This window comes from Aythya ferina (genome assembly GCF_964211825.1).
Source record: "Aythya ferina genome assembly, chromosome: 27".
In the NCBI taxonomy this organism is placed as follows: domain Eukaryota; kingdom Metazoa; phylum Chordata; class Aves; order Anseriformes; family Anatidae; genus Aythya; species Aythya ferina.
In genome coordinates, this window is record NC_140310.1 from 1,489,804 (window position 1) to 1,503,373 (window position 13,570).

General features: G+C 49.0%; 1 protein-coding gene across 4 annotated transcripts; it reads left to right on the forward strand.

The window, feature by feature from the left end:
• Window positions 1–13,025, forward strand: RASSF2 (Ras association domain family member 2). 4 transcript variants are annotated; one of them, XM_084499191.1, is made up of 12 exons: window positions 1–60; window positions 540–724; window positions 3,745–3,827; window positions 4,896–4,971; window positions 6,227–6,378; window positions 7,424–7,512; window positions 9,089–9,243; window positions 9,367–9,468; window positions 9,621–9,672; window positions 9,759–9,880; window positions 10,897–10,994; window positions 11,529–13,025. In XM_084499191.1, the coding sequence occupies exons 3-12, from the start codon at window positions 3,769–3,771 to the stop codon at window positions 11,596–11,598; spliced, it is 975 nt and encodes a 324-aa protein (XP_084355317.1). In that variant the 5' UTR covers window positions 1–60; window positions 540–724; window positions 3,745–3,768; the 3' UTR covers window positions 11,599–13,025. The 4 variants fall into 4 exon arrangements, with proteins under 4 accessions (XP_084355317.1, XP_084355315.1, XP_084355318.1 ...); XM_084499189.1 differs by lacking the exon at window positions 1–60 and adding an exon at window positions 93–443; XM_084499192.1 differs by lacking the exon at window positions 1–60 and adding an exon at window positions 93–306.
• Window positions 13,026–13,570: the final 545 nt, after the last annotated feature.

The following is a 13,570-nucleotide window of genomic DNA, read 5'->3' on the forward strand; positions in this document are numbered from 1 at the left end:
CGCCCGGCCCCGCCGAGGGGCGGCCCCACGCAGCGGCGGAGCGGCGCGGAGCGGGGCCGGGTGAGTGCGGGAGGGACGGGGCGGCCGCCATCCCGCTCCGTCCCCGTCCCCAGCGCAGGGGGAGGGTGCCCCGGAGGGCGGCCCCGCAGCCCCAGCCGCGGCGGGGCGGCTCCCCCCAGCCCGGGGGTGGCACCGCTACGTCCCGGGCTTCGCTCTCTCTTTCGGAGCCCACTGCTCTTTGCGGGCTGGGAGGGAGCCGCGGGCGTCCGCAGGGCCCCGCACCTGGGCACGACGCCTCCACCACAGGCCCGTGGCTGCGACCGCCCCCAGCTCCTTCCTTGCGGCCCCCAAGGAGCCGCTGAGGGCTGCTGGCTTTGCTCGGGGGCCTGACCTGCAGCGCACGGGCGGGGTGTCCCCTGGCTCGTCCTCTGGCTCATCCCCTGGCTCGTCCCCGTGCTCGAAGCTCGCCCGCAGTCTGGGCAGCATCGCCCACTGGCATCTCTGCCACCTCTTACCGCTCACCTCCTTTCCCTTCGCAGGACGGAGCTGAACAATTGTGCTGGCGAACAATAGCAGCACTGGAAAACAATGGAGCTGCTGCACCTTCACGCTTAGCACGACCACTCAGAAGAAATCCCAGCTCGAAAACAGGGCCTGGGCCAGAGCTGTCCCTGCACCATCACTGCTGCACAAGCAAAGCACAGCCGGGATCTGCCAGAACAGGGTGAGACCATGCAGCCGCTGCCCAGCATGGAGTGAGGCTCTCTTAGAGGCTCCCTGTGCCTACAAGGGAATTGTCACCTTCAGATACTGCTTTGCCTCTGATTGTGTTGGGATCGATGGATGTGCTGTTGGGCGGGTTGAAACCCGCCCCATGATGCCCTGGGCAGGGTTTGGGCAGGAGAAGCATCCCCAGGGAGTGGGATATTCCCACAATCCCTCACACAGCTGGGGGAGGACTCAGCCATGCTGAAACCACTCTCCCACTCTGGAGCATCCGTGGCAGTGAGCTATGGGAGGGGGTCAAGAAAACAGTCCCAGAAAACAACCCTTCGTTGCAGGAGCAGGGCTGCACCATCTCTCTCCCACTGAAAAATGCAATAATTAATTATTTTTCTAATTCTGCCCCCCCCCCCCCCCTTTTTTTTGGTGACTTTGAGCTGGGCATCTCTCCAGGAACTCTGCAAAATCAGGCATTCAATCCTGGTCTGCGCTGTGGAGCAGATGGGGCTGTGGGGATCAGGGATATGATCTTAGGAAGGTTATTTTTAGGGGGAGGAGGGGCATGTTTGGGTTTGAAAGCAATGGTGACAGCAACTGATGGGTCATATTTGAAGGCTAAGAGTGCTAAGTCCTCCTGCCACAGCAGCAGAGACCATTGATTTGATTAATTTAAAGTATTGATACAGCCCTCGGGCTGCTCTGTAAACTAGTGATGAAATCTCAGCCTGTGACAGACATGAAGGAAATGCATCAAAACGGGAAATTGATGCATGGGGATGCCTGGAAATTCTGACCATGCCAAGCTGCAGAGGTTGAGTAACCAGCTGGGCAATTTGCATGCTTCCAGCTATTTAATTCTGGTGATTTCCAGTGCTGCTAGGTTTGCCAAAGCCATAGCAGAAAATCTGTCAGTCGTTGTTTGGGGATCTCTGTTGGCTGCCATGCTGCTCCACGCACAGCCTGATGCTCTCAAGAGCCAAAAAAGGAAGAATCTGCCCTGTTTCTGGCTGCTCGGAAGGGGATGTGATAATGGAGGTGAAGGTGGTAGTGCTGGCTGGGCTGCAAGATGGTAAACAGGAAACCCAGCTCCTCAGCGCCAGCATTCAGGGCACAAACCTGCTTTTTGGGGCTCCCCTTCTGCTTCAGAATGCCTGGATTTTACCTCAATAGGGTAAAATGGGTTTGGCTTCACCCCTTCTTATCAGCATGATACTAGAAGTGAAACTCCCTCCTGTTAGAGCAGGCTCCACCCCTTACACAGCTACAATGCAAAGGGGGTTTTTGGCCAATTTGATATTTTTGGCAACACTTTTGCATGACCCAAGCAAGCAGCCATGTAATTGAATCCTTCCTTAGTGGTAATTTCCACCCAGTCTTCATCTGGTTTCAGAGGATACCCATGAGCAAGACATCAACACCAGCCCATGTATCACAGCTGCCCGTGCTCTGCATAAACCCCAAATTTGGGTGTCATGCCGATGCTCTGCTGGTGCTGGGATTCATCAGTATTCCTGCAAAAGCAGGATGCAAAGTCCCCTCTCTATATAATTTTTAATATGTACATAGGGTTATTAAATTCTTTGCCTATTCCTGCTAAGACCAGTGAACAGTGTGGATGGGGAAAAGGCACTCTGGGCATGCATCTGCAGCTGGGCTTTGCCTTGAAACAGCTTGGGGCAGCACCACAACTCTTCAGAAGCTTTGTCAGGAAGTGCACAGCTTTGTCAGCTTTTCCGCTGTGAGGCATGAGCTCTGCAGGCGGGTTTCTCTTCTGCTTTCTGCAGGGAGGCTCGTCCTGCCCTTCCCCACGTTTCTGTCAGCTTAAATGTGGGCTTTGCTTTTGCAACCTCTTTTCTGCATTGAAGCACAAAGCAGAATATTTCTCCTGTTGCATACAGTTTAAATGCTATAAGCAAGCATACAGAGCTCTGTGGTACGAAGCAGGGATTGCTGCTGCACTTATGTTTTTGGGTTTAGTGCCTTCCTCTGACACAGGTTTTGCAATATGGTCTTGGTTGAGTCATTTATCTCTCTGGACATCATTGTGGTTTTTCTGCAGTAAAACGGTTTTGTTTCCTGGGGCTTTGGGAGTGTGCAGGGGCTGTGAAGTGCTGGGCAATGCAGGAAGTGGAGGAAACTGCAGTTTGTACATCAAATGCTTTTTTTTTGCTTTCTGTATGAGGGAAGGGAGAGGAGTGCATGTAGAGACCTCAGTGACATTAGAGACTACCTGTACATGGATTTGCACAAACACACAGGAAAAAGCATGACCTGGAAAGCCTCTGCTCATGGCCTAAAATCATCCCAAAGCTGCACTTCAAATTCTCTCAAGTGCTGGTTTTGCAAAGTGTTCCAAGCAAATGGGTGATCCTGAGTGTTTCACCCAAATCATTTGATTATGGTCTGCAGCACTTTAAAGGCCAGGCCACTTAACAGTCAGACAGCTGGGACAGTTTCTGAGTGTATGAGAGAGAGGGGGATATTTTGGCACTAGAGGGAATGCAAGAAAAGTCAATGAACATTGTATTAAAAAACAAGAGAGAAACCAATGCAGGAGCAAGGACACACTGCTTTTGAAAGTCAGCCAGCCTTTGTGTATGTTGCCTGATTTTGGATCCGGACCTACCTGTCAAGAGCTCCATAACAAAATTATAAAAAGAAATGGAGGAAAGCAGCAAATTCCACTTGTAACATTTCCACCCAGGTCTTGTATAGCTGTGACAGTCTGTGGATGGAGGCTGCTCGAAATGCAAATGTTAGAGTAAGCGTATCTCTGCCAGTATTAAATTTTCAGTGAGTTTACAATGGTTCTCACCTTATCTGATTTCCCCTCCTGCTGCCCTACCCAGCAGTTTAGGTGGAAGAGCAGCATTTAATTTTTCCCATGTCTGCAGCTGCTGCACCACAGCCTAAGAGCTCTTACAAATCCAAACAAATTTCTGTTTCCCATTTGCTATGAGTGCATATCAGAGGTGCAATAACACAGGCTGACACCGCTGCTTTTGTCTCTTTGCCATTCAGTTCTCATGAAAGAGGAGCGTGAGGATGGATTACGGCAGCTGCGAATACCTGGTCCCTTGTGGAAAAGACAAATACATCTCCAAGTAAGATGCTCAGTGGAGCTGTAATGCAAAAATATGTGTGATGCTGCTAGGTGGGCAGTTATTTGCAAAATTCCCAGGGGTTTTGCCTTTTAGGGAGAGTGGTCAACCCGGCTCGAATTGGTTGTTTCAGCTGTGTTGGCCTCACGTTCTGTTTTTTAACATGATTAGTCTGGATTTGGAAACAAAAAGACATTCCGGGGCAGGAAACAGCAATTTCTTTTTAAAACAAAAGTGCTAGAGAGGTTTATTAAAGTGATTTTTATTTTTTTTTCTTAGGAACATGTCCAGCTGTTCTAAAACCATTCAGTTTTGCTCAAACAGAATTTCTGCTGAAATATGCTTTGTGCTGAAGAAGTCTTGATCAGCTCTAGCTCAGTCATTGCTCTTCTATGCTTTGGTAAAGAAGCAATCAATTCCTAAGTTTCAAGTATGAGGTGATAGAGCATATGTGTGATATTTCCCTCTTTTTTCTTTCTCATAACTTCAAATCCTGGTGATTTGTGCTTCTTTTTACTGATCCAACGATACTGAGCACCCTTAAACTCAATCAGTCAGGCCAGTTAAATTAATGACTGTCTTATGCTATCAGTCACTGTTTCCCAGTGATACACAGCTGTACTTAAACATCCTGTTTTTGTTTTTAATTATTATTATTATCATCTTGTTAGCTTTATGTGTCTGCAGCTGGAGCAGGCTCAGACTTTTAATTTGAACATGAGATTGGGGTCTGACATCAAAACTGATGGACTTGTGACAACTTGTGACTCCAGCATGACCCCAAGGCTTAGGATCTCCTAAATTTTACATTTTCAGCCTTGCTTTGTTTTCCACTGACTCCACTGAGGTTTTCTTATGTCTTTTTGCGAGCCTGGAGAAGGGCATGGTTATGTGGGAGCTTGTCCTCAAAACCATGGTTGCTGGTGGCCAGAGGGATGTGGTTGAACCCACAGCAGATATCCCCAATAAAGGAGTTCTAGAGGCAGTGAAATACCCAAATTTGCCCCAAATGAGGCCTTCACACCTGCTTTTCTCCTCCTTTTCTCGGTATCTTTCATCTTTTTCTTGCAGAAATGAGCTGCTACTGCACTTGAAGACATACAACATCTACTACGAAGGGCAGAATTTGCAGCTGAGGCACCGGGAGGTAAGGAACTGGGGCCAGCACCAAGCAGGTGTGTATCTCTGGCAGGAGAGGCTCAATGGTGAAACGAGAATGTCTGGTTCGATTTGGATTTGCAAGGTCCAAGAACTGTGTGATAACAACATTCCTTGATACTTGCTTATATATGGGTACACCAGAGCAACTGAAGACCCAAATCCCATTACTCTCCCACAGAATCACAGAATGATTAAGGTTGGAAGGGACCCCTGGGTCCATGTGGGCCCACCCGGCTCCAGCAGGGCCACCCAGAGCCCTGCACCACGTCCAGCCAGGTGCGAAGACTCAGAGGAGGAGGCTCTGGCACCTCTCTGGGGACCTGTGCCAGGGTTCTGGCATCCTCCCAGCACGGATGCACTTCGTGATGCTCAGGGGGAGCCTTCTGGGCTTCAGTGTGTGCCCAGAGCAACTGGGCCTGGCACTGGGCACCACTGGAAGGAGCCTGGCTCTGTCCCCTCCACACCTTCCTGCGGGTACGGATGGACACAGACTCTCAAAGGACAGATGCTCCAGTCCTTCCACCAGCTTGGCTGCTGGTTCGCTGGACACTCTCCAGTGTGGCCATGCTCTCTTGCACTGGGGAGCCCAGAACTGGATAAAGTTCTCAAGGTGTGGCCTCCCCAGAGCTGAGCAGAGGAGCAGGATCACCTCCCTTGACCTGCTAGTGACACTTTGCCTACTGCAGCCCAGGGCACTGTTAGCTTCTGTTGCGGTCAGGGCATGTTGCTGGCTCGTGTTGAACTTGGTGTCCTCCAGGATCCCAGTGCCTTCTCTGCAGCGCTGCTTTCCAGCTGGGTGCTCCCAGCTTGCCCTGGTGTCTCTGGTTGTTCCTCCCCAGGCTGGTTGTTCCTCCCCAGGGGCAGGACGTTTCACTTCCCCTTGGTGAACCTCGGCAGGTTCCTTCAGGCCATTTCTCCAGCCTCTGTGGGTCCCCCTTGGCAGCAGCACAGCCCCCTGGTGCATTAACCACTCCTCCCACTGTGGGACCAGCTGTGGACTTGCTGAGGGCACATTCTGCCCTGTCATGCAGCTCATTCTTGAAGCTGTTGAACAGGGTGGGACCCACGACTGACCCCTGGGGTACACTGCTGGTGACTGGCCTCCAACTGGGACCGCTGACCACCACCCTCTGGTCTCTTTATAACCCACCTCCCATACAGTTCACACTGTTCCTCCCCAGTGCATCTTTTAGGATTTGTATGGGTGGCAAGAGTGATGCCCATCTCTCTGCTCTGTGCAGGAGGAAGGTGAGCTCATCGTTGAGGGGCTGCTGAACATCTCGTGGGGTTTGCGGCGGCCCATCCGCCTGCAGATGCAGGATGACAACCAGCGCATCCGCCCGCCACCCTCCTCCTCCTCCTGGCACTCGGGCTGCAACCTGGGAGCGCATGGGTGAGTGCAGGAAAAGGAGTGGCCCCAGGCTGTGCTTTGCAGCCATTGCCTGGATGCAATCACAGTTACCATCTCTGAAAGGATTTGGTCACACGGTAACAGTTGGGTGGCTGTAATGAAGGAGGACATCATTTATCCTAATGAAGATGAGACCTGAGGGCTGTTAATACTTGCTTTTCATCCACGTAGCCCAATGTGTTCAGCAATCAGACTGTGGTGGCCAAGGTGGTCTTTCGCAGGCTGTGTTCAGTCATTGCTTTATGCAGGAAAACTCCTTGTATTCCAACATGCAATGCCCAGAGAGGGCAGGTCCCAGTAAAGTAACTGGGTTTCAGTCTGTAAGGACCCCTATTGCAAATCAAGAAGACCCCTTTGCCATCAAGAAGATCCTTCCAAAATAGCCTCAGTTTTAACTGTAATACAAAACAAGATTAATGCTGAATTTTGATCTGGACACAAGTAATTTCTCCAGGACAGTGATTTTTGAGCTGTGCTCTGCAGACACCCGTGGGACCCTGGGCTGCATCATGGTCACTTAAGAAGTGACTAAGAGCAGCATGTCTGTGGGTTTTTCTGCATGCTTTTCACTCATCACTTAGACATCTACAAATGGAAAAAAAATGTGCAGGATCCAGGATTTTTAGTGGAAATATACTGTGCAGAGACCCTGCAGGAGGTTAGCAGGTGCTTTGCAATGTGCCAGATCTGTAAGAAGGGGGTGACTGCACTGCTGGACCTGTCCTGCTCTAAACATCAGCCTGGTGTAGTTAGGTGCACCCAGTCTCCTCACTGCCCCCAGTTTTGGGGATGCTCTGGTCTGGCTGAGGGGCAAAGCCATGAGAAGGGCAGGTTGAAACTGCAAAGCTGGTGGGAAAACCGCATTCTCCAGTTGTGGATGGATTCATGGAGTATTTTACCTTCCCTCCTGACAACATAGCAGCATGAGGCTTGGAGGGCAAATTATTATGGTTTTAATTCCTTTGCAACTGCCTGGTAATGATGCACCTCCTTTTTTTTTTTTTTTTTTTTTTTTTTTTTTTCCAAGGTTGGTGCTGAAGCCCAGCACCTTGCCGGACATCCAGGTTACAGATGTGGATGCCACAATGAACACGGAGGGCACCATCAGCAGCACTGGTGAGACAGAGATGGATTTGGCTGCACCACTGTGAGCAGTGCCATGCTCTGCACCAGCTTCCTTACATTCCAGTTGTATCTGTAAAAGTATAAAATTGGCTCTTTTTTTGGTAGCAATCAGTGTCCCTGCCTCCCTAAGTTAGCTCAAGCCATTTCCTAAGTGCTTATATTTAATCGCAGTGACTCTTCCTAAGACTTTGCTCAGGGAAATGTCCATGGTGGACGTGTTGGAGAGGAGTGTGGAAAGAAATAGGGGGATAAAGAAAAAGGCCTATTGGGATTGTAGGGAAAAGGATGTTGCTGCTTCCCCTTCCTGGCAGTTCTGCTTTTATAGAGGAATAATAGGTGCTGTTGTGAAGTGCTGTTACCATGGGGAAGTCAACATTTCTGCAAAGTTTTTTCCCTCCCCATCGCGTTGCTGCATGCACCGAGGTTAGGTACTAGGGCTATTCCTCTGCCTGCCCCTGCACTTCCTTAATCCCACCGGGACCCAGATTCCTCACCCTGGCACCAGCTTCGCTATTTTTTTTTGCAAGCCCAGCAGTGAATGGGAAACCAGGATTCCCACCAGAAAAACCTGCCTTACACCTTTTCTCATTCAATCAGGGCATTTTGCACATTTTGCACGTTCCTTGCTTTTTTTTTTTTTTTTTTTTTTTTTTAATGCTGTTAAGGAAAGGCACCCTGGAGGCTGATAAGAGCTGGATAATCCTTTTGGTTTTGGGCTTTGCTGTTCATCCCCTTCCCAGTCGGGAAGGAACTGGGCCCTTGCATTGCTCACAGATCTGTGAAACTCCTTGCTCAGCCCTCTGTCCTCCTGCTTCCTCTTCCTCATTTTGATCTTCCCATGCATGACTCTTTTGTGTTTTTTTTTTTTGCCCTAGAGACGTGTTACAGATTGGTGGGCGATAACTGCAACACACTGATATATAGAAATAACCCCGGCACTATTTTGGCTGGGCATATGACGTGAATCATATGCCAATGCACAGAAAGAAGTCTTTATTTTATTTTCTCCAAAAGTCTGCAAAATCAGCGCATAATGTGTGTGCATGGCTCCTTGTGAGTGCTTAGTCACTGGCATGCATCTGGAACAAGAGATTTTCTTGGTGCAGACATGCTTTGAATTAAAACATCAGCTTGAGCTGGAGAGGTTCATTAAAAATGGATGAACGGCGAGTTTATAATAATCTGGACCCAGGCCAGTCTTCATGCTGAGATCTGAAGCATTGGCCTCATTTTCCCGCTCTCATTAAGGGAAAAGAAAAAAAAAAGTTAAATTATGGAAAAGCGAGTAAGGTGCTCAAGTTCCCAGGAGATGAAGTTTTATCCAGGTAGCAGCATGGATGTATGCAGTAATTGTGAATTAACAGCCTCCTTTGTGGGAAAGTAAACCAGTGGTCTGGGCTGATGGAAGTCCAGGGCAAGAGATCAGGGAAGGTTGTTTGTTTATGTGTTTGGGGTATTGTGGCTTGCACCAAAGCAGAGCAAAGAAGTGATTTCTGCCCCAGCCACCCTACTGTCACTGGCAAACGTCTGTCCATCCATACCTTTAACCCCATCCTGGGTTTTCCAGGTGCTGCGAGGCTGCAGCCAGAGGAGCCGCCACAGCTGCTGCGGACACGGAGCGATGTGGGCGTGCGTCGCCGGGGCAGTGCCCGCACCCCCAGCGAGCAGCGGCGCATCCGCCGCCACCGCTTCTCCATCAACGGGCACTTCTACAACCACAAGGCGAGCCCTGGCTCCTGCCCCTGGCACTGGGGTGGGGTGGGGATGGGTGGTGGAAGCTGTTCTGGGGGAAAAGGATGGGGGTTTTGGTGCTCATGGGGGTGAAATGAATGTTGTGCCCCTTAGACATCAGTGTTCACACCGGCATACGGCTCCATCACCAATGTCCGGATAAACAGCACGATGACGACCCCACAGGTCCTCAAGCTGCTGCTCAACAAGTTCAAGGCAAGTTGGGGTGATCCTTGGGCTGCTCTGCACTAGATGTAACAGGGAGCTTAGTTTCCATAGATATAAAATGTAATGGAAGAACAAAATGATGTTTATTTTCTTGGCTTGAAAAAAATCAAGATGTAATGCTTCTTTACATCTGTGCTCAGATCGAGAACTCAGCGGAGGAGTTCGCGCTGTACATTGTCCACACCAGCGGAGGTGAGGCTGCAGGAAGGGCCCAGCACTGGGATGACCAAGCCTGCTGGTGGCTTTGGTGGTGTAAACTGGTGCTTTTTTCATTGCAGAAAAGCAGAAGCTGAGGGCCACTGATTACCCCCTGATCGCCCGCATCCTGCAGGGCCCCTGTGAGCAGGTCTCCAAGGTATTCCTCATGGAGAAGGACCAGGTGGAGGAAGTCACCTATGATGTGAGTTTTACATTGTGGCAAGCTTTCTGCTATTGGATGGCCCTGGTGGTTGTACATTCTGTTAACTCAGGGTGAGCATCCCCAAAAGGACTGGGGTGCAAAAGTTGCTTTGCAGAAACCGCAGCCCCTCTGCATGCATCCTTTACTTCCCGTATCTGGGTGCAGGAGCACACATGCTCCTGGTTGTCTAAAGCATCGCAGGTAACCAAGGGGCTGCTTTCTAAAATGCTGTTAGCTTTGCAGAGCTTCCTGCCAGCATAGCCCTGTTCTGTACCATTCATTTGCATGACGGAGGAGAAAGCCTCCCAGTTCCTTCCACCCATCTGCAATGTTTTGTGCCACTTTTAAAGCTTTCTCATGCAGAAAACCTTGTTCTGTGCTTAAAGAACAACTGAGAGCAAAGGGACCCCACTGTAATTGTGAAGATGTATTAACGTCAGTGGGAAATGTTGCAATCAAGGCTGGCACAATTCCTGTGTTTCCATCACTTGACATTATAGAAGGATGGAGCGCACTCCATCATTTTCAAAGTGGCAAAAATTCCCTGGAAACAGTTAAATTCAGAGCTCAAAATCTCTCTGTGTGCTTAAAAAAAGGACACAAGTATCTAGGAAAAAATGCTGAGCAGGAGACTGTAACTCCTATCTGCAGGGGGATACAAAACTGCCCACCTTTTGCATGGACACCAGCATCTGCTGTGCCTCCATCTGTCTCCTGACTTTTCAGCCCTTCCAAATCTGCCTGCTACACATCTTTTAGCATAATTGATTTTTTTTTTTTTTCCAGCTGAGGGAAGTGCTGCTTACGGGAAGCAGCTCTGCTGTGCCATCTGCTGGCTTGCTCGTGCCCCTGCTGTGGCTTTGTTCCTAAATGAGGGCACAGCTGAGGTGATTTTGGGCTTAAATAGCACTTAATGAACTGTTGGGCGATGCGCATGACACTCCCAGGATGTGAAGGCTTCCGGTCTTGGTTGAAAAAATTAGGTGGACATTTATCTGCACATCTCTCCTCTGTAGGTGGCTCAGTACATCAAATTTGAGATGCCTGTCCTCAGGAGCTTCATTCAGAAGCTGGAGGAGGAGGAAGATCGTGAAGTGAAGAAGCTGATGCACAAGTATGCACGCACGTATTTAGCATCTCACCGCTGAGTGCTGGCACATCAAGGGAAGATGCTGAGCTTATAGGACACGGGAGGGGAGGGGGTGGGAGGGCTCAGCTGCAGGAATTAGATGCTGAAGATTCATTTGTACAGCCTTGCAAGGCAGGCATCCCTAATGCATACATGAGACATTGCTTTTTTGTGTTATCCAGGGCTTTCTTAGTAATTTGGATTAAGAGCCCATCTTGCTGCTTCTGCTGTTAAAAACCTTGGTGTGGAGCCACAAGTCCTCCCACCAGCACAAAACCCCTTCCCTGCCCAGCTGCTGAAAATGCTGCACTGGAGCCTGTCCCTATGGTAGCCCCTAGGTCAGAGTTTGTCAGCAGTCTGTGCACATCCCATGAGATGCTCTGGGCTCCTTTCCAGTGATGAATTTATCCTAACTTCAAAATTTCTGACCTCTGATCAAGCAGACACAGTGAGGAGCTTGGAAACATTGAGCATTTCTGCAAGGCTCTGCTCTCTTTGCTTTTTCCTTTGCCTTTCCAGATACTCCATCCTCCGGCTGATGATCGAACAAAGGCTGGAAGAGATCTCTGAAGGGCCAGCAAGGCTGTGAAGCAGTTTGCAGCACTGTACCCTGCTTACAATGCAAGAGGTTTGCATGAAGGACATCCTGTACTGAACCCTAAGTGCTCATTGCTGTGGGAGTGGACCTACCTGCCTGGACTGCTCCGTCTTCGAGCCAACCCAGCCTTCTGCGTCAGGCAGAGCAGTTCAGGCAGCTTCAATGCATCTATTGCCATGTCTGGATGTCACCCAAAAAATTCAAGCTCATGGGGTGCCGGCACACTCAGGGTAGCCCCGTCCCATGCATGGGACTTGGCAGCTTCTTTGCAGCATCCTCAAACAGCTCCTTCTCTGCAAATGCTTTTTCTGCTCCTTTCTGTACATGGAGAGCCAGGTGCAGGGCCAGAAGCAGCACAATTGGCTTCATCTGAAACCTCAAATGCCTGTAAACCCCAGCTAAAAAAAAGAAGAGATTCAGGAGAAGGGCAAAGCCACTGAATATGGGGACGAGAGGGGCTGCAAGTGTTCAAGAGCAATAACTTCAGCTCTGTTTGGCGATGCTCTCTTCCATGGTTCACATGCGCAGTGCCTGGAGGAGGCCAAATAGCACAAATAATTCCTCTCAGACCTTTTTTTTTTTTAAAGCACATTTCTATTGCAATAATTCACAGGTGATGGGAAGCTTTTGTACATCCCTAAAGGACCTCTGAGAATTGCTTTCTTCTGCTTTTGCCATTGAAAGCAAAATGAGATTGAATGTTGGACTTACAGTGAAAGAGTAATTCTGCTGTGTTTCTCCCTTAAACCTGCATCTCGTTGCCTAACCCTCCCCCTCTTTCTAATTTGCACTAATTTTACTGTGGGATTTAAAAAAAGAAACAACACACCTGATGTCAAACCTCTCTGGTAGATATAACACGCCAAATACCGCTCGCAGGAGCCACTCATGGTAATGAGCTGCTCCTGAGGGATGCTGTAAGGAAACTGGAGCAGCACAGGAACAGATCATCTGTGAACTCTCCTCATCTCATTCTTTTGGCAAGATTTTGCATGTTTGTGCATTGCTGGTGTTGAAATTGAGTCTGGGGGATGTTTCTCCTTGTGTGTGAGGATGGTGAGAATGGCAGGAGGGGGGAGAGACAAAAAGAGGTTTGTTTTGCAAGGCAAATGCCTCTCTCCTTCAACGCTATACCAGCAATATCAATTTTATACCTCGATGTGAACTAAAACTCTGATTTTGTCCCTTAGGTTTTTTATATCTTTATATCTTTGTAACTTTTTTTAATGGTACCTTTTAAACCTTTAACATACAAAAAGTATTGTCCAGTGACAAAAGCGTTTCATGTATTTGGAGGACAACTGTGGCATTGCTTCATTTATTAACAAGAAAAAAAAGTCTGTAGCAACTTAATACCATGTGGAAGCACATGAGTTAGAACTTGTTTTGTTCAAAATAAAGCACTTTGTGGATAGAAACGCTACTGAGAAATAGGCTTTTTGCGTGAGCTGGTTTTTCCTAGATGCTATGAGAGAGAAAAGCAAAACTCTGCCAGCATGAGGGCTAAGGTGTTTCCTAAGGAGAAGCATCCTGTGCTGCAGACTTGGAGACTCACAACCCAGTCACCAGGGGATTTTTGTGAGAATTTGCTGCTGTGAGGTTTATCCGGCACTTAAGCAGACTGTTCATCTCCATGCATCATGGAGATGCATGCTTGATCCTCTAGGTATTTCTCTTCCAGAAAGTAAAAGTCATGTCTGGAAGGAAACTTGTGCATTGATTGGGTTTGTTTTAAACCCACTGAATTTTTCAACCAGATGCATTTTTTTTTTTCTCCTCCATGAGGCTGAGCTTGCTGGAAGCCACTGTCTCATGTTAGCCAGCTCAGTGCAATTTATCCCTCCCCATGCAGGAGGGGAAACGTGTGACGTTGGCCCTTGTTGTCGATGTTTTATCAGCTGGAAAAAGTCCAGTGTGAGTCTAGCCCCGCGTGTGCAGACGGGAAGAGGCAGTTCCAGCGCGA